General features: G+C 42.1%; 1 protein-coding gene across 1 annotated transcript in view; it reads right to left on the reverse strand.

The window, feature by feature from the left end:
- Positions 1–27,945, reverse strand: part of afg2a (AAA ATPase AFG2A) — a 67,844-nt gene that overhangs the window by 28,495 nt on the left and 11,404 nt on the right. The window contains exons 11-15 of the mRNA XM_088376122.1: positions 27,714–27,868; positions 23,178–23,387; positions 21,438–21,491; positions 21,056–21,135; positions 17,856–17,982 (exon numbers count right to left, since the gene is read on the reverse strand). Coding sequence (XP_088232248.1) covers positions 17,856–17,982; positions 21,056–21,135; positions 21,438–21,491; positions 23,178–23,387; positions 27,714–27,868 — 626 coding nt within the window. The remainder of the gene's footprint in view (positions 1–17,855; positions 17,983–21,055; positions 21,136–21,437; positions 21,492–23,177; positions 23,388–27,713; positions 27,869–27,945) is intronic.

Here is a 27,945-nt window from a genome sequence, read left to right on the forward strand (position 1 = left end):
TGGTGACAAACAGGAGTTTTGTTTACATTTACTGGGACAATGTTGAAGCTCTTTTGTGAGACAATTCCCTTTTTTTTTCCAGCAAATGCAACAAGCCATAATATTTTAGAAGCCGTCTGTGGGAATATTGATCTATCTGCCGAGAAGAACGTCTGTAAACTGAGCTGGTGTTGGCTGAGACTTGAGATATGGATTCTCCCAAGCACGCCTTTGTTAGAGGATTAAAAACAAAAAAGTTCATTTTCTCAAACTGCTCCCACAAAGTTGGACATAAAATTACACAAAACGTCTTGATCAGATGAACAACCACCCTTGATAGCATATTGGTGATTATTTCATTTGGAAAATACCAAACCAAAAAGCTGCACAAAAACATATTCCGAACTCGAGGAGCCAGAGTGTTCCCACAGACAAAAAATACCCGACAGCGATCAGGGTCAGAGAGAGACCAATCGGGTCGAGAGGGCTGAAATGCAGCTGGAGTGTTTGAGAGTGACCGTGAATAAACACAGCAGGCCAAGAAGGAGGCGGAGGAGCAGGATGACAGAGACAGACACAAACCCTTTCCTGTTGTCCTTAATAGCAGCAACCAAAGGAGCGTAACTACCCCTGACAAACTTCCTTTTCTATCAGCTCCCAGAGGAGGAGGAGGAGGAGGAGGAAGGGGAGAGGGCTCGGCTGCTCACACAGCGAACATTGTGTTACCATGGAATATTGAATAATAGTGATGGGAACATGACTGAGTGACGTAAATAACATTCTAGTACAGGGATTCCCAAAACTTTTTTTATTTGGGTCAAGGCTGTCTGGTATTTCTCACCCTAAATTCTTGATTGTTTTCCCCTGCAACAAAAAAACCCCAACTCATAAACATGATGCTTTGTTGTGTTGGTTTTTTATTGCTTTATTTAGGCCAGTGTTTCACAGCCTTTAAAGGGGGGCCTGTAAAGGTTGAGCTGAAAAATCTCAGTAATTTAGAGTAAATAGGGGGGGAAAGGACTGTCAGGATTTTAAAAGGGTTGTATGGCCTAAAAGGTTCAGGAAAAAGTTTGAATTCCAACTGAAGCCCTTTTGACATGGACTGTCAAGGCTATTTTTATTGTTTGGTCCTTCCACTGTCACTGTAAACGGCTGAATTGGGTTATTGACAAGGATGTGCAGCTTAAAACATTTGAGAAAAGCCAATTTTCTTGGCTTATATCTGTAAAACTGTGGTCACTGTTCTGTGTGACACCAAATAAGGAACTGAACTCAAGTCCCCAATTTACCGGCCTCCAAAGTATTATCAAATCAATGCTGGATATTTCCTCATGTATTGCAGTAGGAAAACAAAAACGGAATTACTGCTCCGTGTCAAAGGTTCTGTCGACATGCAAATTCTGAAGTAGTACCACAGGCAGGACGGCGGCTGCGTGAAAGGGGGGGTATCAGAAAACTGGTCATCAGAAAGTTCCAAACAACTGCAGTTTTGCGTGAAATAGAGTACTAGAAGCAAGTAGTTCCATAAATTTTCCAGCTTCCGAGGTAGTCAAAAAATGGTATGGTGTCTAGGTGGTGTGAGAAAAAACAGGATGTGTGGAACTCCCAAGGCTTGGAACTTCCTCTTCCAGAGTGCCGGTACAGCGTTCAGGCCTGCTCTCAGGCTGGAGGAAAGCATTACTGATTTGGCATCTGCAACATGCACCTCCTTCCAATGTATTCCTTGACAATTTAAATGGACAGAAATAAACCACAGACCCCTTCACCTCTCTTGGTGCTTTTTCTGCTCGTTTTACGTCAGTGAGGGCACTGGGAGTGCAACCTTCTGCAGGGCTAATGAAACTGGCTCTGGTGCCAAGTCAAGTCTATGGCTACAGTGGCCTTGACAGACATTCAGGGAGTTCACACTGAGGATATGCGTATTGGCGACATTTCTACGAGCTTCCCCCCAGAACGCACACAAATCCTTTCATCCGCGTCACAAGGTCGCAGAGGGCGTCGGCTATTATGCTCTTACAACTTCCTGTTTATCAGCTTGTGAATTTACAGAGGAAACTCAATTTTCCAATGCCTTTAATTCGGAGGTCAACCTAAATTGCTGGGAATAATAAGGCGTAAAATGTACATTACTCCTGTAAAGCATAACGCCGTTCGTTCCTGTTTGCTGGACCGTAAGCCAGAGAGAATGAAGACGTATTGTCAAAAGTGAATTTCCAAAAAACAACTTTACATTTTTCATTAGGAAATGACACCATGATTGGGAAAAAAATAGATCATCAGTATATTCTCAAACTCATGCCCTCAAAAAAATGACTTGCGTAATAATACACCTTTTGTTTAAAGAAAAATCGTCAAACATCACATATTTTAACCTAAGGTGTACCTGGTTTATTATGTACGTTTCACTGGCATGCTGGTCTGCATATGTGCTTTTAAAAAATGATCCCCGGACCCCCAGGGCCACAAGGAACCAGGTTTGAGAAACAATAACTGTCAGCTGGAGGCGCAGTGCATCTTCCTTTTAAACCAACCATGTCTGTAATGGGATCACGGTGACTTCATTAAGGTGGCATTCATATCGTTCTCTTCTTCACCAATATGGTTTCAATCTCATCCAAACTGTACATAAAGCCCACAGGAAATGCAGCTGGGCCACAGACGATCCAAAAATATACAGGCGCAGCGTATGGACGTACGGGGTGTGTATATGTGCGGTGTGTAGGGCCCGAGGAAAATAAAACACATGTGCAGGCGGCGCAAAAAGGGGGCCGGGGCATGATTAATGACGCCAACACTTTGAAGACAGGAAGACACCTGGTGACCATCTTGTCTCAATGGGCCACGGACAGACGGGAACGCTTTAGTGTGTAGGAATTAGCCGCGATAGCACAGACACAGAACCCAAAAACAAAAATTCTGATGCCAGATGGGGGATAACCCACGGGATTGCGGAGGACTGCTGGAATGAGACTCGCAACTTGGAGGTGTGTTTTCAGGGAGAATGATGAATGCGTTGGCTTCCTGTATTGACTGGCGATCTCGCTAAAAGCCTGCTCGGAGAGGCCGAGGCGTACGCCGAGAGACGGATGAAGTGAAGGAGGATGTGTGAATTTTCCGCCCAAGCCACAAACAGCCATTGTTCCACAGCAAGCAGTAAACACCCGGTCGGGAAGAAGTCCATAGAAACCAGATTGATGCGTGACATGCATACTAATAACTAGTTCTGTGGTTAAAAATCAACAATCATATTGGGAAAACATGCTCAATGGATCATTAAGGAAAACATTTCCCAGCCTTTGAGTTATCGCAGAGCAGGATGAAGCAGAATTTTCCTCACCAGAAAATATTTGGCCCGCTTTACGCCACCGCTATGCAAATAGCCAACTGTACAGTTTCCAACCCATAGGTGGCTACGTATTGATGAAAAAATGGAGGTCAAGAACAAGTTCCTAAAGCAGTGTTTCCTGATGCAATGCTATCATTGTTGTGATAAAACAACTCAAACTAGCTTCTTTCACATAAGTGACCCAGCAAAATTGTCAAAACAAGAGTTGTTGCTGAAGACTGAACAATATTCGCTGAAGCATTCGGTGAAAGCTAAAAAGAGGGCCCGAAAGATACGGTGACGACTTGTAGCACTTTATAACAGTCCGCGTCCAAATAGTTTTGCACACTTTATAGTGTTCATTTTGCTTGCTGCAATTTGAGAGGCAAAGTTGCACAAAGAAAATTGAGCAGCAAGCAAACGGGCTTTGTGTTGCTATTTGGGCCTCAAGGAAGCAACTGTTCTCCCGCGGGTCGGATGTGCTGTGCATGTTGAGGCGGTCCAGGCTAACGGCTGAAGGGCCGCTCTGTAATTAATGGGCAGAAGGCCTTCACTCTCTCTCTCTGCCGCAGCATTCAGGGCTTAAGAGCACAGCTACACACATGTCGAGGTTATACTCTTGCACTTATTCTTAGTGACTTAGGGATTTGTTGTGCTCTTTCTTAACGTGCTAAGATGGCCCCTGAGCATCGGTTAATAAGAGAGTCAATTTCAATTTCTGCAGGATACTTTCAGTATTGATGCATTTAATGGCAATGGCTGTCCGTTGGTTGCACCTGTCTCTATTTTCAGCCTGGCCCAACATACGGGCTCACTCTGGCCATGTTTGCTTTTCCCATCCCCCCTCCTGCTGCACAATCAAGGGCGAATTATCTGTCTTCCGGAAAGCGAGAGAGCAAAAGAGCCCACTAATTTGCGATGGACTTGATTGTGCCCCGAGGCCAACGGGATGAAGCCCACATCCGGGATGCTAATTCTAACCATAACACGGGCAACATGTGTTTTGCGCTGATTTGAGACGGACTCAAAGTGGCCGCTACCTTCTTCCACTGCAAGGAGCCTTTCTTTCTTGTGGCGTGTTCTGCGGCTTTCGGGCCCACCATCTATGTATTTATAGAGTCCGGGTCACGACACATATCCATTGACTGCTTGTTCTTTCTTTTATGACAAGAGGCAGCGACAGACTTGGTTTTTTTTTTTTTTCCGTTTCAGAGTTTGTAGGCGACAATGACGTGGAAAATGTACTTAATCTTAGAGCAAACTCAATTCACTCCATATAAAGCAGCAGTTTGGCAGATGCGATTGAGCAAGACTTCAAAAAAGATGTTTCAAGTCACTCTTAAATGAAACATTACACAAAGAGAATTACACTGTATTTAAAACACCCACATAAGTTTCGAGATTCTGAATAAATAAATTTGCGTTACATCGCCGTCGTAGGAACGGAACATCGTCGTAAACCGAAGACCTCTTCTAATGACTGCATGGGGAAAACCAACAGCAAACTTGGCTGATGATGTCATTGAATTCCCAAGAGTTTATCTCTTGCTCTCTCAAACAAATGGAAAAAAGGGGTTGACCGACGAAATATGTTGCGCTATCCTGTTTTGTACATTTCCCGAACTCCAAGGTGGAGGGCAGGCGGGGAACATTCACTTTGAGAAAGGTCATAACCCCCCCCTCCTTCAAGCATTCGTGGCGGTCTGGAAAAAGCATTAGATGCTACGGGGGGGGGGGGGGTTGAGCTATTTCCCCTTGTCGCGACCATTGTGACTGGGAAGGAAGCAATGACAGGAAGATGGAGGACACACTTGTGTATTGCAAGAGAACAGGACAATAAACTTCTCATGCATCTGGTGTGTGTCACTTTTCTATACTTAGTAGGGATTTGGGGATTTCAGGGAGAAATTTCAGGAGAGACCTGAAATGCAAAGTAAGCTTTACGGCTGACCTTCATTTGACCTCGAAAGTCAAACTAACAATTCAGTCCATTTTGCACAAAGTGCTGTTTTCTAAGAAGAAGGTGAAAGGCAAAATTCCCAACAAGTGTTTTGTCCATGTAAATTTACATGGATGCTTCCAGTCTCCAGTTTGTGTTTTTGTTTCTGTTTTTGACACTCAAAGCCATTGCTGGGCTTCAAACAGAATATTTTCAGACGGAAATAATTTATGAAAATACAATTTCCAGGCCCGACTGTGACATAACAGTGAACCTAATTTACATATTAAGATCCACCCGGCCAGCAGACCAAGTTTCTCTGCCCTTGACAAGATCAACTTGGCTGGATGAAAATCAAGAGCCACTTTCGACAGCTGAAATACAGCCTAAAGCAATATCATGCAGAGGCACTATGACAAATCAAAGAGAATAACCACAAAACTATTTGTCAAGCCATCGCTGACGTTTTGCATTCTTTGTTGTTCCATCTACTTCGGTCATGTAATAAAGTATTCAGACTTTACCACCGGCGAAGTGTTCTATAATTCTTCATCTTTGGGGTATTTTGACAAAAGTATGCGACTGAAATGTTGTCAAAACAACCCCAAAACTGTTTTGAATAGCGGGAATAAAAAGCAGAATATATGGTTGTATTTTTTGGGTTTGCTTTGCGCAACCTCATCTTACAGTAATGGAACAATGTCAAGCAGTCACTCTCCCAAATATACAACATTAATGTGGAAATGAGCCTTGTGGCTTCCCTCAGGTGCTCAACGTTTCCCCAAAGCAAGTCGGTTAACCACTCAAACCACTCCGGCATACCGTAGTGCAATTCCCCCACGGTCGCAATCCACAAAACGCGTTGGCTGCAATCCCACGGAAATCAATCCAGGAAGCCGAATCATTTGTGCAAATCTTGCAGAAAACATCAATTCAACCATCTATCTTACTATCATTTGAAATATCGTAAGAACGAGGTGGAACGGGAGGAACGATGCAACAGTGCAGCCTCCCGCAAAGCAGCTGCCCTGGAATGCGGGCTGGCACAGCAAAGCCGGCTCTTCAACTATTGCTGATGAAAACAAAATGGATGCAGTCTGCTGGGCACGCAGCTTCTAATTAGTGGCTTCCGTCTTCCTAATTGCTTTCTCCGCGTCGCCCCCTCATTCGGGGATCGGACCAGTTGGCCGCGCCGCATTTAGCGCGCTTTGTTTATCTTTGACAGAAACCATACACCATAATCAAGGCGCAAAGTGAAGGTTTTCGACGCAGAGAATAGTCAAGCCGTTCCTTTTTTTAGTTTTGGACCTTTTTTCTGCTTTTAAAAAGGGAATAAATCGGTATTGGCACAGGAATTAACCACAGGAAAAGCCTGTACGCTAACTATATGTTTGAGGACATGCTGTGCATGCTGGAGGCCAGGCTGCTTTTTTTTCCCTTAATAGGCATCTTTAAAACATCCCGAGTTGGTTCTAAAGAAGTTTTTTTTTTCATGTAGTAAATGCATGGAATTCTGCCTGCTAAAAGTATACGACCATTGACTCAAAAATGAGGTCCTCTCAGATGTTATAAATGAGTTATTTTGCCTCTGATCTCCACCAGGATGTGATTTTTTTTTAGGTTTAAAAAAAAAAAAAAAGATTTCCACACAACACTGCAGAGTGGCTTGAGCCCTTCAATTACAGAAAGACAGAGTTGTAAAAAGTTATAGTTTTGACAGAATGTGTTTGCGCTGATGTTGCCGAGCAGACTGGCAGGGTTATTGCTTTGAGACGTTAACAGCTTGGATTGTCGAATGAGCTTTGCCGTTTGTTGACCACAACCTAGGAAACGCTTGGAATGAGCCATATTTGTTTTACAGCAAAATTACACAAAAATCATTTGACAGATTTCCGTGCAACACGATGTTATTGACATCGAGGTGCTGGACCTAATTAAGATTGTTTGGCCTTGAATTGCTATTTCCTTATTTTCCATGGACATGTGGAAACACTATATACACCACCGACTTTGTATTTAAACAAATCTAATAATTCCGGCCGCAAATGTGTCATGCTATCTTCTTACCGCACACAAACACATGTTCTTTGCGTGCTCAGGTGCTGCTACGACAACAAACAAAAACTAAGCATGCCGTCCTGACTAAAATAAATCTGCCAAAATAAAGTACTGCAGCAAAGTGGAGACTATGAATCGTCGAAATAGGCTCTTCTGTATTTACTTCCGAATGGACACAGAAGAAGTCTAACACTGCGGCACTAATGCAGTGCATTCCTGCATTCACTTATTACAGTAGTAAGCAAATTAATTTCATCCAACCCAACAAGTGGGAAGCAAGAACACAAAGCACTGCAGGAAAATAGAAACTATGGAGTACCAGCATCCAGAAACGATACCCAGAAATCCTGTTACAAATCAGTTTGAAAGACAAAAGACAAAAAAATCTACTACAGCACCAAAAGATAATTGTTGCATACAAAGACTTGCCAACAAATGCATTTACCTCTCAGTGAGGATATATGGGCAGCAGGATCATTGCAGTAAAGTGGAGAATACGATTCGACTGCACAGTGGCATGGCAAGTTAACTTGACACTTTAGGCCTGACCAGCTAGTTGGATAAAAACTGTCAATTGGGGGAAAATGAAGCAAGTGCTAGAGTGCCCTAAAAAGCATCTTATTGACTAGAAGAATAAATCTTCACAAATGGAACCCAAAGGCAAGCATTTGAGTGAGTCGAGTAATTCAACGCAACGTTTGCTGCGCGGTAACTACGGAGTGATTTAGTGCGGCGAGATGAGAAGGGAGGCAGGCTCGCAAAGCAGCAACCGGATAAGCCGTAAAGATGGCGCAGATATGCGTGAGGGGAGGAAATAGAGGGATTTGATCGCTCCTCCATTCTCGTTTCACTCTTTCTCTCTCTCGTTCACTCTCTCTCACTCGCTCTCTCTGTCTGTTTACAATTAGCATGCCGAGAATGAATCTTCCACGAATGACCGCTCAGCTGGCAGCCCCCCGACTAGTCGGGAACAAGGGAGCTATTAGTGGAGGAGCTGAGGAAGGAAGGAAGCGGGGAAAGCCAAAAGAGAAGGCCGGCCAGCTCCGAGGGCCGCGGAGGGAGGGGGGTGTGGGTGGAGGGTTGTGTGTGCGTGGGGGTGAAGGGGTGGATCAGAGCAGGGCTTATCCACACATCTCCCCGAGGCCATCACCACAAGGAGGAGGAAGAGTAGGAAGATAAAGGAGATTAGTTTGGGGATGTGGCCTGAAGGACAGTGGTGGACTTAGGCTGCTACCTCCCCGCGGCCCTTTGACATCGGAGTATCCCCTTGACCAAGCATGAGACCCCACCCCGAATCATCCATTGGCGTTGATTCACTAAGGTGGATGTCTGCGGGCCTCTGGACCCACACAATCCGGACAAACTCGCTCCTCTTGGCACACAAAGATCAGTCGGAATGTATCACTTTGATATACAATTGTGACATCAATTACTACTTTCCTATTAGCTAATGCTATGGCGGCATCTTGTGGCATCTGGGTGCAGTATAAATTGAGCACAACAAAACAATGACAACAGCCAATTCTCTTTTTGATGTTTTTTTGAACAGGACAAGTAATCAAATGAAAAACGACAACACTTCCAAGCCGCAAGGATCTGCTGCAAGCCACAAAAAAGATTGACCAACCATCTTCCTGAAGTCGCTTACTTGGTCATGCCCCTTAAAGGCAGATATACAAGACTACAATTGCTGCTAATGTGATTGCACTTGTTGCAATGTAGCCTACAGTAGTAAACCTTTTAAACCAATTTACTTACACGGACATGTTTGTTTTCTGTATAACGTTTTTTGATACAATGCCATTTTTTATTTTCCGTAAATGACTTGGGGATGCCACACGTGGATATAGGACGAAGCATAAGCTCCAGCAAACAGCTCCCCCTCTCACACGGCCATTCATCATTGTGAAAGAGGAAATGAAGTGAGGCTTCTGCCAAGAAGCAACAGGGGGGCCTTAGAGGCCTCAAAGACCTTCGCAGTGTTTCTGTCCTGCTTTGTTGTTGCTGTTGTTTTCTCTCCACCAGGGTCGCTCTAATAAGTCTTTGAATCTGGAAAAGCGTGGAAACACAATAATGGCTTTCCTACTCGCTGTCCCCCAAGTGTTTACGTAGAAGGATCATGCAACAGATACATTATCAACACTAAGTAGAAATTGCGAACGAGCTACTATAGATATATGTCGACACAGCGTTCACTCCTACTAGCAAAAATATCGTGATGACCTGACTTATGAATTTAATTAGTTCCGTCACCAAGTTCATATCACTTGTATCTCAAATCATTGACCCCCATCAAAATGAATGCAAATAAAATTGATCCATCAGAGCCCACCCAAAACACCTATAAAGAATTGTGTAACATAATTTTAATAAAATAGTACTCTACAGTAGGCCTACATTACTTTATTTAAAAAAAACATTAGGAAAAAGTGAGTACCAATATTAGGAAAGCAAAGAGGATAAAGAACATATGCCTGTATGTGTTCTTATCATAGCCACGTGGATGGCTGCACAGTTTGTGTTGAATTCTCGAAGGGGTACGAATTAGGTACAAAGATGGAAAAGGAGACAATGTCGAAACGTTACTGGTTCTAGTCGGCATACTACGATTTCAAATCCCCCCTTCAAAGACGTAAAGCTTTTACACTTGTAAACAGCCCTTAATGTGGCGTTTGGGAAGCCTGAAGCGCAGAGAGAGATGAGCTCGGGGGGCTTTGGCAGGGGATATTGGGAAGGTACAAAGAGGGTATTATTTGTTGGCCCCGCCGGCTGCTCCCCAGCCACCTTCCATTCGGTGTGAGTGTGTCCGGATGTGGGCAAAAATGGCTCCTTGTTGTTGAAGAGGACAGATAAAGAGGTTAATGCGTACTGTTGTACGATATCCACTCTGCCCTTGTTTCGCAAACCTGGGTCCACGAGATGTAACTTGGAAGTCCACGAAACAATTTGAATGATATCAAATCATGGTTTAAAAAAAACACATGAAACCAAGTAATTCTAGCTACATTAGCTTTGTTCCAATTAAAAGTTCTGATAGAAGTATTCCATAAATTTGACATTACCCCAAATGCCTTTGCTTATCTATCTATCTATCTATCTATCTATCTATCTATCTATCTATCTATCTATCTATCTATCTATCTATCTATCTATCTATCTATCTATCTATCTATCTATCTATCTATCTATCTATCTATCTATCTATCTATCTATCTATCCATTTTGTTTGTTTCGCTTTTTTAGAGTACAGAGATCTTTCCCAGAATCCCTGTGAAATTATTTGGGGGGCCTTTGAAGAAACATTCTCTTATAAAGGGAGCCCCGCAAAGTTTGAGAACCCCTACCCTACACCCGTTGTCACTTGATAGAACAGCACGCTCTACTCGCGTTCCAAAGCTAACCTGGAATAAACATTCTTGGGGGTGGAAAAATGTCATTTTTGGAGCATTATTGCAGGAGGGGAGCTGCCTTTCATGAGAATAAACGAGATTTCCTGAATGGAGAGCATTCCAAGGACGCCGGTGGTCTCGGCTTGCCAAAAGGCAAGACGACACATGCCGGAGGATTGTCTGCCAGGTAACACAAAGAGCTCTCATTTCCTCCTTTTATAACGCATGCACGCACACACACAGAAACGCAAGTACACAGCAAAAAAACAAATATGGTGAATCGTTTGAGTTGTGCATGGAAATATGTACTTTTGGGATCCCATTGGAGCACTAATATTGTCTCTTTCACGCAAAGATCTGGCAAAGTTGCAAGAAGTCACAGAAAATTCCGTCTTTACCTGTTTGTCACTTTTAAACCAGACACTTTGGCGCCAGTGACAACTGCTTTAAATACAACAGGTATCAGGTGTAGAGCTGCAATGTTTGATAGACGACTAATCGATTATCAAACTAATCAATAATTTGATAATCGATTGGAAACCTTACTCATCTTAAAATTGTCCAAATCAAAGTAATCCCAGTGTATCAGTAGTACAGAACACATTTACGTTCTCATCCGTGAAAGTAGACAAACTTTAGCCTTTTCTGACAGATGTTACGACCCAAACCGGTAAAAATGATCATTTGTTTATATTTGTACACTTTCACCACTGTCAGTTTAAAATCCTCTGTTTTTGAATAAAGGCACAAGAATTAAAACGTTGTTTGATCTGAATCATTAATCACAATTTTAGTTGCACCGATTCTATATAACTTAAGTCGGTGTTGATTCACCGATCCACACAATAACACACACACGAACACGCGCACGCACACACCCACACACCCACACACACACACAGACACAAGTAAACTGATCCTAATACAGCTCTTGAAGTTTGATACTTGCCTGGGGATCCTCCATCCTGTGAGACACACAACTTCCCAGAGATCATCCATATCCAATTACTTGGTTGCAAACACACCTACACACACAAACACACACACACAGACACACACGCACACGCGATTTTCGGGGATCTGTCTTGCCAATGTAGATTAACTTGCGCCACAACACTTTCTTTATTGCATCCTAACAAAATGATGACTTTGGAATACTCTGTAAGAGCTCAGATGCTGGCGGTGGACATAGAGAACATTGTGTTCAGTTCGGAGCAATGCTGAAAAATGCATTGACAACCAATCTCGAGCAGGACAGCACGTTCCCTTTGAAGCCTTTACGGCAGAAGCCAACAATGTGATACTATTAGGCCAAGAAAGCAAATACAAAATGGCCAAGCTACGACTTGGAGACCTGACACTTGCTTATGACTTGCACATTTGGTCTCAGCTCCATAATGACTACTTGTCTGGAAAAGAAAAAAAAAAAAAGCCATCTTGCTTGAGTTACCGGACACAGTATTGTTCAAGCTGATACATTATCTGGCTATTATTACACTGTTGCGTAACATCCTAACCCAACTACACAGCAAAGTCATGTTTGATTAATATAACATGTAATTTATTAAAACGGTTCAACATGTCACCAAAACGTGCGCTCAAACTGACACCCCCAACCAAAAAAATGAATGATGAATGAATGAACGAATTACTTTCACGTCGCATAAGCACATCATCTTTTTTCCAAAGATATTCGAGCCACGACTGATGCATAATTAAATCAATGAGCTGTCTCAGCAGTTTAATAGGCAAAAATTAAATCAACTGTCCATACCTTTGTATTTGACCAGTTTCTTTGAACAAGTAATTACTAACTCTCTGACCTAACAATTATTCACCTACTATTTATAAACATCCCAACTTTCAAACTTGAGGCAACGTAATACTGCGCATTTCCTCAGACTCACGAAAATACTTCACAAGCATTTGAATCATTCAGTTAACAGATTTGCTCTCAAATTATAAAAAATAACAACTGAGTTTATATCACGCCAATAAATATGTGACATATAATCCCACCTCTAGAAAATAGAAGGCGGCATTGAAGGCGGAGCTTTACGCCAAAATTAAATGAACGCAGCAAAATTTGGATGATTCATGTCAGACGCTTCCCGGGGCATTCCTTCCTGAAGTTAGCAATTACGCGGAGTGCATGTTACACGCATACGTTTCGCTCCGGGATATTTAACTTGAGTTTCACAGAATACATTCCTTCGATATATGCTTGACTTGGCATGACAATAATTTTTGACTAATTGCTATTAAATTGTAACTTCAACATTGGAAGACAGCGATTACTTAACATCACCACTGGGAATTTGGTCGAGTTGTTGACTTTGTTTTTGTATAAAAACACGAGGACTTTGAAACATCCTTAAATCACAATCGCAATAATGAAGAAATAAAAAAAATGCAGATTGTTTATTTTGCCAAATCATTATGCTTCATAGAAAACAGTTTTTTTTGGGGGGGGGGGGATGCTAACAGACTCTAAAAGGTCACACGAGTTTCTCCCTGGCCCCGAGGTGGGAAACGCCAGTGATGAAGAGGCAAGATGCAAACCGGCGTAGCGGCAATCACTCACGTGTGCTTTGAATGCAAAGAAGGAAGTCAAAGCGCCACTTGAGCTAATATCCGAATATTTACCAAGCTGCCCCGTAATCACACGGGGGTGCAATTGGAGCGTGATTGCAATTAGCCAACGTCCACACCGGCTCGGGGGTGGGGGCACGGTGTGGGGTGATACTGGCAGATGTTCAGGCTGCTCAGAATCAATGTGCACCTTTATGGTTGCGGGGCGCTTGTTTTCAACTCCCGGCAGCACCTGGCCAACGCTGTATCGAACTGAGCCCGCGTGCTCGGCATCAACGGGATAAACGCCGCGGGAAAAACTCCAAGAGATAGGAAAGTTCTGCTACAAATCTGAATTTAGATTCATTCATAATCAAATGGTTGGCATGTGCACAAATAACACACATACAAACAGTCAAGTTCACAAGGCGGAGTCCATAAAAGAATGAGCAGTAAATTATGACAATGATACCTTGACTTTCAAATGACACAAGTTGTGAGTTTTGCAACTAATAAAATAGACAACTTTTGAATTCTTATGAAATTTAGGGGTTACATGCATGAAGATTATGAAGGGACCAAGGAAAAACTGAGACAAGGCTTGCAAGTCAGCTTTGGCGCCCTCTCCTGTGTGTAAAGTACACTGCAGGGTAATGGTCCAACTCCATTTTAAAACCCTAATCCTGTCTTGAAAATACAATTTGAAACCATAACCCAGATTTGAAATTTAAAAGAAGAAAACCTCACCAGGTGACAAAATCCTTAACCTTGTTTTGAAACCATTATTTGAATATCAAATAATCAAGTTCTAGCCCATCCTAGAAACCCTAAATTGAGAGTTTAAACCGGTCTTTAACTGTTAGCCTTACTTGAAACCTCATTATATGAATTCATGTTTCAGATTAAGAGATTAAGATTAAAAGTATGGTTATCAGACTGCCGCCTGAAATTACAGCCATTCGTTTGGCGTCTTATCTCGTATGCAGAGAGTTCATCTTTGAAGAGAGCGTATTCTTTGTATCAAGACCACTTGTGTGGCTTCTGTTTGTCTCCCTCTGCGATCTGAGAAATTGGTCACTTTTAGTCCAAAACAACAACAAAGGAAAAACAAAAACATCTGCGAGTAATCTGCAAAACCGTAATCGGACTTGAGCCTCCTGATAGCGAGGTTCTAAAACAAATTGCCAGATCACTGAAACAGTAAAGCAGCGGAACATTTTTTGGGGGTGGGGGTCATGTAGTTAAAACTGGTTAAACACTTTCTCGAAAACCTTTGAAACCCCAAGAAACATTGTCGTTTAAATGTGTAACGCTCTAATTCTCAAAAGAAACAAACAGAAAAATCAATTTCTATTCGTCATGTAACCTAGTTTGAAGTTCTCGCAAGTCGGTTTGGGGAATGCGGCCGCCTCGCACGTCTTTCCACTTCCGACCGCGGCTAAAAAGCCACCACATTCATTGGAGGGAACAAGCGGCAAAATGATTAATTGGCAGAGCGGCCTTCAATTAAAATCAAATCCCCCGGGCGGAAAAGCACATGCCTGAAATTCCCGCCGATTGATTGGCTATTTATTTTTGCTTTTGCTGCCAAAGAACGCACAACGGCGCAATGCTTCCCTGCGCCTGATTTCCAGCAGATGTGGAATAAACAACATGAAACGGAACATTTTGTTTTATCTGTCAGGAAGCGAGAGAACGGGCTGTTCTCCTCAGTGTCTTTCTGTGTTTGATTCAGATGTGTTAGTCACACCGTATATGGGCCACGCTCACGTTTTCCGCTTTGTGCGTCACAAGGTCGACAAAGTTGAACCTGGGGGAATCTGCCAAAACTGTATTGATCCATTTGGATAATACAGTTGGCGCAGCCAGGGTGATAACATTTAGCACTTTGAAGGGTTGATTAAACTCCAGTTTATTAAAAAAAAAAAAAAAGACTGGAAATTCTCATTTGAGACCCTGAACTTTTCTTGAAACCACCTCGAAACTCAAATTTAAAACTGCAACTCTGTCTCGAAATTCCAATTTGAAACCATAATGTGTGTTTGAAACCATAACATCTTTGAAACCCTGATTTCCATCCATCCATGTCTTCAAATCCCAACGTGAAGCACTGTTTTCAAAGATCACGTGAGAACCCCAAACCTGATTGAATACCCAAACTGGAAATCCCAAGTGTGAGTAAATGGAATCTTCTTGACTAATCACATGAGCATTCATCATCATTTAAAACAGTGGACTTCACTCTTCTGCAGGAGCGCTTGAGTGATGGACAACAGATCTGGAATCACACTGGAATCAATGACTTACCCTCTACTCGTTTCCTCTTTCAGCACCCTCCCCTCCCCCTCGCACCCCCCCCCCCTCTCAAACAGCTGAGGCCCCCTAGAGCCTCCTCTCCACCACCAACAGCTGACAATGACTGCATTGACACCCCTACATCCTCCATTCATCTTCATCCCCCCCCCTGTCACCCCATCATATCCTGCCATTTGCATTGGAATGACCACCCGTGCCTGCTGTGGTGCTTGTGTGTGTTGTGTGAGTGAGTGTGTGTACGCCAAGGGCTAAAATAGTGTGTTCCACATCCGCATGACTCGACATTGGATCAGTTAACATTCATTTCATAAAGCTCTGTCTTGCGTTGACAGTTTTCCACCGCAACATAAGTGACTATGGGAGTCCATTTATGAGCAATGCACTCACTCAGATGGTGGGCAAGGGGGAGGGGGGGGGGGGGGGTTGATGTGATTTCTCAGCTGCCTGGGAGACCACTTCCTGAGAGGCCCACTCGTGGAGGGGAGATGCATGGGGCTTCCCATCTGTCCAAGGCAGCAACAAAAAGCCTGAGCAGCCTACCTTACCTAATAGAGTCCCCCCCCCACTACGTATTGGCAAATGGAAACTGGGTGTTTCTCACTTTGAAAGCTACAAAAGAAATTGGAAATGAGAGAGTGGCTGCTTGTCAAGAAGAAGGAAGCTGTTGTCACTCCGCCACTGTTGAGATGGATCCATTCCCCATAAGGGGAACCCAACGAGGAGTGGATTTAAAGTCAATCACGACAGTATTTCCATTGTGGCCAACCCAACAGTGGTCATCCCTTTATTTTGGAGCATGATGTGCAGTCACTCACAGCGAACAATGAGGCACTCAAAAGTAGCGATGCCTGTGGACTGACTGAGGACGATTTTAGGTGCGTGTTAAAGAAATGGAAAATTATGGGAGCAATTTAAGGCTACAGCGCCACAATTGAGTACTACGTAGCCCTCAGTCTTTGTTTGTTTCCCCGACTTCATTTTATTGGGTCGTCAAGCCCAATAAATGCAGTCTTAAAATAGACACCCTGCTCTTTCCCAGAAATCAAACTGGTCCGAGATTTGAACCGGGATCTCCTGACCGCGTCGACTACACCCAGCGCGTTGCCATGTATACGGAAGGCTGTTCCATCTTCTATTTTCCGAGGAAATGCTTCCTCCCATCATCCATGCAAGAGTATTTGCGGTGGCCCAGAGCCAAAGAGACCAAAAAATAGACAAGCCGTCTGCCCTTTAAGGAGCAGCAGGACACTCTCCTTCCTGTGTGCCTTTGAAAAGGCCCAGACGCCTCCTTTGATCAGCACTCAGGAAATTTCATTAGGCCAGAGATGGGCGGATAAGAGAGCAAAGAAAGCTTTTTGTCGACGGGGAAGAGGAGGAGATAAAAGAAAGGAAGGTGGAGATGTGCCTCTCAGAGGGGCCACCAAAAAGGACAAGTCCTACTAATCATTTTCAAGTGACTAAAATCAAGATGCTGGAGTTGATTGGAACAGAGGCCGGAAACAACGTCAACGTTTAGATCATCTATCATACAGTTCATGAGTCACTTCTACACTCCCTTCTGTGTGTGAGAAAGTTGCTTCCTGGGCATTGTACAATAATGCTAAACATATAACAATGTTGGGCAGAAAATCTTGCATGACCAAATTTGGTCTATTTCATATTTTTGGTCCATCCACACATTAAATTCGTTAATAATATGTAAACATAAGTGTGTAAATGCAGCTAGAGGGAAAAAAAAAATCAACTCTCTTCACTGGTTGAAGAGTTTGGAGTCAAGATTAAGACTACCAATAAAAAACGCAATAGGCATTTTTGAAAAATTAGTTTTTAGAAAAACAATATTGGATTATGTATTGAATATTTTAAAGATTTTTTTTTAATTTAAAATTGCAGGTACTTTTTAGGTGTGAGTTCTAAACTGTTTGAATGATTTTTACTTTTTACAGGTATATATTTTTGCATTTTCACAATAGGTATTGGGTGTTAAATAGAATCTATTTTAGAATAGCAGCTGTCACAGAGTTTATGTTGAATCATTTCTCATGAGAGCCAAACAAAGTAAATGCAATGTGTTGTTGTATTTATCCTCAGCAAACAAAGCAATGACAGCGTCCCAAAGGGAGAGTGAAGAGAGGCACCTTTAACCTCATCAATCATGTATAACAGTGGCGGCGGGGGAAGCGAGGACGGACAGGGGTTGGGGTTGGGGGTGCGCGGCAGGGGGGTTGTGGGGGTCCTTATCAATCACAGACCAAAGGAGAGTCTGGCGTGTGTTTACCTTATCAATCATGTCCGGACGGTTGGTGGCGGCCAGCACAGTGACGTCGCCGAGCTGCTCGATGCCGTCCATCTCTGTCAGGAGCTGCGCCAGGACCCTGTCGCCCACGCCGCCCGATCCCGAAGAGCTGGTGAGGGGGGTGATGGAGAACATGGCGGAAAATGAGAGTAAATGACAGGATGTGATGAACGATGGACGTGAGTGGAGGGAAAATAAACTGAATGTGAAGCAGTGGTGGGAAGTAACTAAGTACAAAATACTGTTATACATTTTTCAAAAAGGCTTGTCACTTTTTTTAACCTTAAATTTTTTATTACTTTTTTATCTAACTTTCCTTTTTATGTATTTCTTCAAACATATAATTTTTTTTTTTAAAAATTTAAATGTCATTTTGTTTCAAGTTTGTATTTATTTGTATTATTTCTCTTTTTTTCCCTTTATGTCAGGAAAAGCCTACTCGAACATCCGAGTATTTGGAGCACTAAAATTTGTGACGAATGTTTGCCGATTCCCATTTAACAAGAGCTTGAATGTGATTGGTTAATTCCGAAGACAGGCATATACGCAGTTCGAAGATAGTCTTCACACACTACTTCAGTTGTTCTTTTTAACTTCGCTTGAAAAACGTGCTCACTAACAAAGTACATTTGAGACTTTGTTCTTTTGCAATTTCTACTCAAAGCAGTTGACGTTGGAACTTTGAAGAGTTTTCGAGAAATATGCACCACCTTGTGGCTACTTGTCTGATCAACTGTTAAAAAACTGAATAGGTGGAGATTAAAATAATGCACAACATTTTAAGATAGAATCATATCTGCGAGAACTTAAATGAGACAGGCGCAAACGTAAGCAATAGAATTTCCAAGTCGATTTTACACAAGTCACTCGACTTAAACACAAAGTGTGAGTACTTTTGCCTCCTCTGAAGAGAAGTGATGGAGTAGGTTAGAAGAAGTAAACAAGTGTTGAAACAACAAACGTGCCCAGAAAAGACACGCGTGATGGATGGATGGTAGAGCAGGCAAATTCCCTGCAAGAGGAAGTGACATCCATCATCTCTAATTGCTAATATTCGTCTTGAAAAACTCACACTACTCATTTGAAAGCCTTCGTTTGTGCAGTCTTAACAGCTTCTTTCATAAGAAAAGGGGGCAAATATACCCGTTGGCAGCAAAAGTTGAGCATACACAGCCAATGATGTCATCAAAAGGCACCAGAACACCAATGTCTACGGCCACGTTTTTATTTGTAGCCTTTTGATGAGTCAAATAGATCCCAAATCGATATTTTAAATTTATTTACAAGAAAATATATATTTTTTAATTGGGTTTAATTTTCTTTTTTGGGGGTGGAGTGGGAAGTTATTCTATTTTTTGTTGTTTATTTTTATTCCTATTTTTGTTCTATTTAAATCGTGAGAAACTTTCATATTTTGCATTTTTACCTACATTCTTGTGTATCATGTTTCAATATTTGCTTCAGTTAGTTTTTTTAATTAAGATATTATTATAATATGTATCTTTCTTTATATTTTTGTTCTCCGTGATTTTTTATTATACTTAATACTGTCTGCACTATTTAGATTTAGTGTATTTATTTTACAAATTTTTATAAAGTTATTGAAGATCTTTCTTTTGAAAAACACTGTTTAATGTTGACATTGCTTTTCATTTCATTTTTATTATTGTATTATTTGGTTTTAAATATTTTGTTTTCTAAATGTTTTGAATTTTTCAAAACCTTTTTGTGGTTTTCCCTTACATTCATTTTTGTACATTCACGATTATCTATTATACTGTAGGTGTTTATTTTGTAAAATGTGTTTATATATATTTTTTTATACTTAAAATATTTCAGAGTGAAAAAGATTGTCCTCATTACAATATTCATTGGCTATATCTGTAGAGTCTTGTGCAATGTTTGTCACCTTTGTGTGCTATTTTTTTGTGTGTTTTTACATTCCCCCTTAGCTCCATCTGGCTTGCCTTGCTCAATTCATCCCACGAGTTTGGACTCGTGGCAGGTCGGCTGACAGATTTACAGGTGCTTTTCATTTTTTTACGTGTCGGTGTAGGGAATGGACGCGCACGCGCCACGAGTCAGACAGAGGTGGTCCTCCTGTGTCAACAGTTTTGAAAGTCCCAGGGAGGGGCTGCACGAGCCACTTTATTGATTAAACATGGCAGAAAGTGCACGCGCATAAATAACCTTGGCGGATGAGGGATAAATCAATGTTCTTTAATAGTGGGTTGCTTTAGGCTGGTCAGCCGTTTTCCATTATTTACCTACTTGTATTCATACACATCTACCCATTATCTGTCCATCCATGTATCCATCCATCCATGTATCCATCCATCCATGTATCCATGTATCCATCCATGTATCCATGTATCCATGTATCCATGTATCCATCCATCCATCCATCCATCCATCCATCCATCCATCCATCCATCCATCCATCCATCCATCCATCCATCCATCCATCCATCCATCCATCCATCCATCCATCCATCCATCCATCCATCCATCCATCCATCCATCCATCCATCCATCCATCCATCCATCCATCCATCCATCCATCCATCCATCCATCCATCCATCCATCCATCTGTTTATCATTGTATCGGACTCATGTCAGGGGACAGTCTGAAATCATACCTTTGCTCACAAAACTTTATGGTTTCAAATGATCTATATATATATATATTTTTTTTTTCAATACTTTAATTAAGTGTTAATATTTACTTCATGTTTTTGCTCCCATATCTGTTAACTGGAGACGGAATCACACATTTGGTCAAGAAAGGTGAGTTTTTTTTAACCATTAAATTTGAGAAGAGATGGATGGAATATGTGGATTGCTCATTTGGACGGACGGACAGACAGAAAGTCAGAAAGACAGAAAAATCACACATATTTGGCCTCCCTCCGCCCCCATCTGCAAGGTACGGGGGACAATGAAACGTTTGTGTGCCTCCGGTGCATGTCGTCTGTCGAGCCAACCCCCTCAACTACCTCCGCCATCCTATTTCCTCCACACCACAGATGCGCCATCCCATTAAAGAAAGAGCGTCCACTGTGTTGGACAGGCCACAAAGAGAACGGCTAAGAGCATTTGTCACGGCCCAGACAATAAAGAAGTCTGTTGACTCAGAGGTGAACAATACTGCACGATTTATATTTATTAATAGCACAGTTACCTTCCTCTTTCGCTGGCCAGGGCGTCGATCTCGTCAAAGAAGACGATGGAGGGAGCGACGGCTCTGGCCTTCCGAAACACCTGCGAGGTGGCAACAAAGACAGGAGAGGAGGAAAAGGGGACTTTAAAATAGATGCTGAATGGAGATCGTCCTCAGCTGGCAGCCAGCGTAAACAGGAAATGCGTCACTTGATGGCGTCATAATGTGCGTATGAGCACATCTGACATCAAGCGCTAAAAATAATCAAATGAACAACACAGCTCACAGTTACAGTAAGAATTGTGCAAGCATCTCACATTTACCGAGGTGCGTCAAAGTCAGAGGCGGGAAAATGTTATTTCTTCTGTTACAGGTCGAATACAAAGTGAAAAATGAGACACACCTCTCTCACGGCTCTTTCAGACTCGCCAACGTACTTGCTCAACAATTCAGGACCCTGAAAAGTCAACAATGGTGGACATTAGCAAACTTTTTCATAGATATTTGAATTATCATTTTGACATCATTAACATGGTAATGTATCAGAATTGTGCACCGGTTTTAGTTGGCTTAGTTGGCTTGTGCTAACCCAAGAAACTAACATAATGTGACAGTCTGCATCTCCACTCTGCTCTCCTTCTCATCAACCCTTATAAATAGATTGACTCCTTCCAATGTCAGCACTTCAAGTCTTAGCTGAGGTTAAACTGTTGGTCAACTTTGATATATTCAATACTAGTTAACTTTTTAGATGTGCTTCTACTTCTCTTGCTCGGCTTATGTAGATTAAGCAGATAAACGTTCATTTAGACTCCCAGGGAGAATTTCCTTCCTCTGTAGTTCACCCTTTCAACACAGGAGAAGACATTTCACGTCGCAGCCTGTTTGTCTGCTGCAGTTAAGTGTGTACTGGCTGACTCTCGGTGGCAGAGTCGAAGCCCGTCCGTACGTGGTGACTGACGTCGTGTGTGTTTTGATGTTTTTGAGCATCTGATAATACGAGGCAATTTTTTTTTTCCCCGGAGCCCAAAGATATTTTAATGGATTATGGGCAACTTTATGTTGCTGAGACACTGAGTCCAAAATGACATCAGTTTCTTTCGATTTGTAATCACATAACTACAGAAATAAAAAGGTTTTGTTTTGGGTTACATAAACTGAGTTTAAAACTGTCATTTTCTTTTTATAAATCTTTTTATCTTATCTCTACATGACTATGATATATGTTCCTCATGTACAAATGAAAATTAAATGCTCAACTTCAGTTTTGCCTTCACCCAAGACTTTTTTTGGGCTACTGAATTAGCGTTAGCATTTCCTCAAGCAGCTGCGACTTCCCGTCTCACATGGCAACCGCTTTGAAAGACAATCACTGATCAACAACTCGACAATTTAGTCCATCCGTCTCTGTCAGGATGCGGTGAATGAATGGCGGCAGGGAGGAAGGCTGAGGTGACAGTGGTAGGGGTGATGAATGAAAATGGACAAACACAGGGTCAAGGGTCACACAAGGGAGCTCTTGGCACAGGAAGTGAGGCAGCGAGATGCTCCTCCCGGGGTCATCAGGGGGAAACCTTTTCTCTAAGACGTTGATGGACATGTTAAGCCCGTGTAGGGATAATATTGATGGATGCATAGTGGCTTAAACACACGAACATGATTTGAAATCAATACATTAGTTAAAAACAAAAACAAACTTTTTAGGTCACGATTTACGTACCTGATTTTGTATTGCTGTGATTTATTTGAGAGTGGTCATTGATGTTTTACATTAAAAAAAACACGTCAATGTGCCATCTCATGAAAATAAATAATGACGGATTCAGAGAGAGCCTTCATCCAAGTTTTTGATTTGACACATGACACAATATTGTTTGCGGCATGCACATTTTTCTTGTTGTCGAACTTTGACCTGAATAAAAGCCTCAGGGTCAAGGTTGATCATGACCAAAAATTAATCAGCTGAGTGTTTTTCTAAATCGACTATGTGCTCATCAAGTGTGTAGACATTCAGATGAAAATTACAAACAAATTAGGAGTTTTTGTTTTTGCTGTATTTGACCTAATTTTAAGTAGAGGTGTTTGCGTGTTTGGAAGTGACCACAAATAACAATTCAATTTTTGCCAATCAAGGCAAACTCACTTTGATAGCCAGAAAGTTGAGGCCACTTTCATTGGCCAGGGCCTTGGCTATCATAGTCTTGGAGCAGCCTGGCGGCCCATACAGCAAGACCCCCTTTGGTGGCTGGATGCCCATGCGAGTGAAGGCATCGGGGTGCCTCAGGGGCCACTCCACAGCTTGCTTCAGTTTCAGCTTCACGTCCTCCATACCGCCAACATCAGCCCAGCGGACCTGTATTGGGTTTAGGGATATTGGTCTTCAGATGAATTACAACCTGGACAGACAAGTGAGCTGACTTAAGAGATTTCAAAGATATGAAAGACCTTTAGGGCAAAACTTTGCTTTGAAAACTGAAATAAGAGTGCTGTATGGTGGCAATGAACTAAACCCAACTAACTTGGTACATCAAGAACAATTCTTAAAAAAAAATTTCAAGCCAGTTATGAGCCCTCCCAGTTGATATTTAGAGTCAAATTAAAAGATAATTACACCACTCTCCTCTAGAACATCTGTTTAGCTTAATGCTAACAGGCAATGATATAGAGATAGATATTGTTTATTGTAGTAAAGATCAATTTATAGCTTGTGTTTGTTAAAACAATATATGGGAAGGGGGCCTTGGAAGAAAAATCACACGTTAAATTGCAATTGTAATATTGAGGGAGGGAGGGAGGGTCATACGTAGGTAGATTATTTGAGAAAATCGCTCAGCCCGACTTGAAATCCTTCACAAAAACATAACTGTATGCAGAAGCCAGTCTCATTGAAGACCTCTCAGACAAAGCCAATGGTGATAAATTATTACGGACGGACAAACGCGTTTGAAGCACTGAAGGGAATATTTGGAAGGACGCGAGGAACTGATAATTCCGGTTGAATTATGAGGTGATGTTGGAGTCAGCCAACGGCTGCTTGTCTGAGCGAGGGTGGGAGGCCAGCGTCTTCCCGCACGAACGCTTCCACGCGCAATCCATTCTACTCTTCACGTCTTCAATTCCACGCCATGGTGCAACGCATTCGCCTGTTTTCATTCAAATCACTGCGCATTCTTGTGCGGTTCACATAACCTCTCACCATCTGCCTTCATTCACATTGAATGGTTGTCTGAAACTGGCCCCCTAAAAAAAAAAAAAAAACTATGAACATGCTATGGTAGTGCCAAAGCTAGTTTCCACTGATGGAAAACAAAAAGAAGAATGCTCCTGGCAAAACGCTTATATCTTCCACCTGTTTCCCAGATGGGGAAAAACTTATCTGTTTCCAAAGTCATAAATGCTTGAGGGGAAAGGGATTACGAGCAAGACAGGAACAGAAAAGCAGAAGAAAATTGCAGAAAATGTGCAACGATGACCTTAACAGCGGTTGTTTGGGCAGAAACGTAGCTAAAATGGCGAATGACAAAGGAGTATTTTGTATTCTTACAGGTTGTAAAGCTGCAACATATAAGCCAGACATTTTTCCAAACATTTACACGACATTCCAAATCAATCCATTTTGAACGATAAAGTGTCTTAGAGTGACAGTTTGGTAATATACAGGCAATTAAATGATTTTGGCGCCCATTATTCATATACTGTATGACAGTTAGAAATGTTAACGCTGTTGACAGTCTCTTCTCATTATTAAGTCATCTCTAGCTCCTTTTAACTATTCCTCCCTCTCTTTGTCGTTTTCTCTTCTCTCTATCACACCCCTCCACCAGCAACATCCTCCATCACACAGAGGTAACACATCCCAGGCCACCGGCGCCGTCTCCGGGGAACCAAGCACCTCATGGAAATCTGGCGTCTGGCCACATACTGTAAATACCAAGCAATTTATGGACAGCACCAAAAAGGGGGCGGAAGAAGGAGAGCGAGGAGACCATGAGAGAGAGAGAGATAGGCCGGAAAGACAGAATGCTTGTTTAGATAGCCGTGATTGAAAAAAAAAAAAAAGAAAGATAAAAGCAGAAAAGCAGACATACTGCGGTGAATGCAAGCACAATATTTTCCAAAAGATACCAAGAGTATCTTGATGACGCAAATGCACGATAATAGATTTTTGGTTGGAAACGATATGACATCGTAATAAGTACTTACTTTTGGCTTTTACTGCTAGGGGTCGCCGACAAACTTTAAATCATTTATGCCATTTGTGAGAGTTTTCCTGCCATTCCAACAGTAACCCAATAAAGCAATTGGGCAATAATCAATCAAAATGTTTTGCTATATTTTTCCACAAGCGCCAATAGCAGCATGATACAGTAATTTGACAATAGATAATCATATCTACACAACATGGTGACAGCATGATAATCAAAACGTTACAATGTCTAGCAAATTTTCTCAAAGATATCACGAATATGCAATATTTACAGAAAATGGCTTTGATACATAATATTTAACAATCATTTTCCAATCATTTTGATCGTTGACAATATCTTGCAAACATTTTTGGTTAATGAAGTGATTCTGTCTTGTCCCCATACATGTTGCCTATTTCTTCTGGTATTCAATTATATCAACCCTTTCCCTCTGCTGCCACCTACTGGGACAGAAAAGGCATCTCTTTCCACTACAGGTGCAGCATAGTTCAAGAAGCCCCACGTTGCATGTTGGTTTTTACGACATGTAGGCTGGCGTGCGTTGGCCCACAAGACGTGTTACTCAGCGAAACGCAAATCACTCCTCTCAGGGCTTTGCATGGCATTCTTGCTCTGAAGATTTTAACGGTCGCATGGCCAGCACGCTAGAATTAATTTGTGGAATTACAAGGTTGACGCTTTGACTCACACCTCGCTCACTCGTTCTGAAGTTTGAAGACCCATTATTACCTTTTACTGTTGTTTTCTGAACTTTACAAGAGGAGTTGGTGCTTTGATGGGCTCACAAAGGGTGAAAAAAGTTCAAGAGCTGGACTGAAACAGCTTTTTGTACAGATGACATCTCGATTCGTTTTCAACCCATGCGAGATTCTCAGTGGACATTGTTCCCCCGCAATTGATTTTCTTTCAATCTAATTTATAAGGCCACACTTCTTAAAGGCACATAATGCGCATAAATACTTATTTTCCATCCAATTTATGCTTTCAACGGGAATTCTCATTGGTTGCCAACTGCTCAACTTTGCTGAAAGCCTCACATCCATTTTGCATTGCACTTGTCCTGATTCGGGTCATGGAGGAAGCTATCCCAACTGATTTTGGAGGATAACTGAACCAAGAACCTCTCGCCTGCGAGCCAGATGTGCTAACCACTGTAGCGCTGTGCTGTCATTGGTCCAAAGGATGCTGATGAATTCATTATGAATTAGTAAGGCACAAGTACCTCCGTACGTGATTGGAGAGGTCTTCTGAGGAACTCGAGGCACGCATTGATTGGGGCCTCCGCTGGAAGTTTCTTATATAAAAGGGATTCGAAACAAATGTTTTCACTCATGTGGATATAATCAAGTCCGGAGCTCTGCGGCTAGCTTTTCAGCTGGGCTGCCAAGGAGGAGGGCTGGGGGTCACTTTCCAGTTCCAGGAACTCGCCGCAAGGAGTGAACATCGCTGGATGTGAACAGTGTGGCGAAAAGGCGGTGCGCACATGATAGGACGGACATATCGTCTTCATTTTCTTTTCTGTTTTTTTTATGTTGGCGTCTGGCAGGAACCCTCGGTGAGCCCATCTGCTTTGAATTACCAACGGAGGATGATGTTAACCTTCTTCCTGTCCATTAGGTCCTACACATGCAATGTCAAAACATCCTTCGTCTTGCCACTGCAACACTCACTGGCTTTCTTTCCCTCCTTCTTTCAGGGGAGGTTATTTACACTTAGAATGGCTTTTTTAATAAGTTGAAAGCATTTGAGAGTTATGTGATTAAAGGTCATCTTGTGGTACATATTGGATATCAATTCAAATGGTAGAAGGAAAGTCTTCCCCGCATAGTCGAGTTCACGATTCTCTGATTCATTGTTTTGTTTTTGTCAATGAAAGCTAACTAGTCAATGAGAAATTCCTCCTTTCAACTTCAACCAGGAAGCCAAACCTCCGCACCTAACTGTGTTAGCACGAGCCACATTTTTTTTTAATTAAAAAACCTAAAAAGGCTCGAGTCTCAAGCTACTCTGTAAAAAAAAATAGAGTGCAGCTCAGCCTTTGGCTAGTGAATATTATAGTTAGCTAGCAATGTGCTTTTGGCGTCATGACAAATTCATTAACAAATGTATTGAAATAAAAAAAATTGGAAGGGTGTAAAACGGCAATTTTTCAGCTGGTCTCAAGTTTGACACCTCTCTCCGAAAACCTTTGTACGAATCCAAAGTAATTATTTTGACTGTGGGGTGCCACATTTTGTTGTTGTTTATGGAATAAGAACAAAGCCTATTAATCCAACCGGTTTCGTCTGAGCTGACCTTTTATTCGGCATTGCCCCCTATTTTTGATTGAATTTGACAAAGTACCCTCACGTGACCGAACCCTGAAAGAAGCTGTATTAAAGTGCTTAATAGTTCATGACACAATATTAATCAAGGCACATATTAGAACATTTTTGATTTGGGTTCCACTTGAAATCAAAGGCTTACGCTACCTTGGGAACATCGATGGAGATCTCCCTCATGGCACTGGGCTTCACCACTGACATGGCCCACTGCAAGTCGGACAAAGTGACGGTAACGTTGCCCATCAGCTGCTGGTCTGACGGGTTGTCGGATGCTCCGATTGCTCGTCTCAGTGCATTTAAACCTGGAGAAAAGACAATTAGTGTTGACCACTTTGGTTGGCAGCTTATTCCTTTGCATGCAGCATAACCACAAAATGCT

Source organism: Syngnathus floridae, chromosome 1, assembly GCF_059516105.1.
Source record: "Syngnathus floridae isolate MCC-2025c chromosome 1, RoL_Sflo_1.0, whole genome shotgun sequence".
In the NCBI taxonomy this organism is placed as follows: domain Eukaryota; kingdom Metazoa; phylum Chordata; class Actinopteri; order Syngnathiformes; family Syngnathidae; genus Syngnathus; species Syngnathus floridae.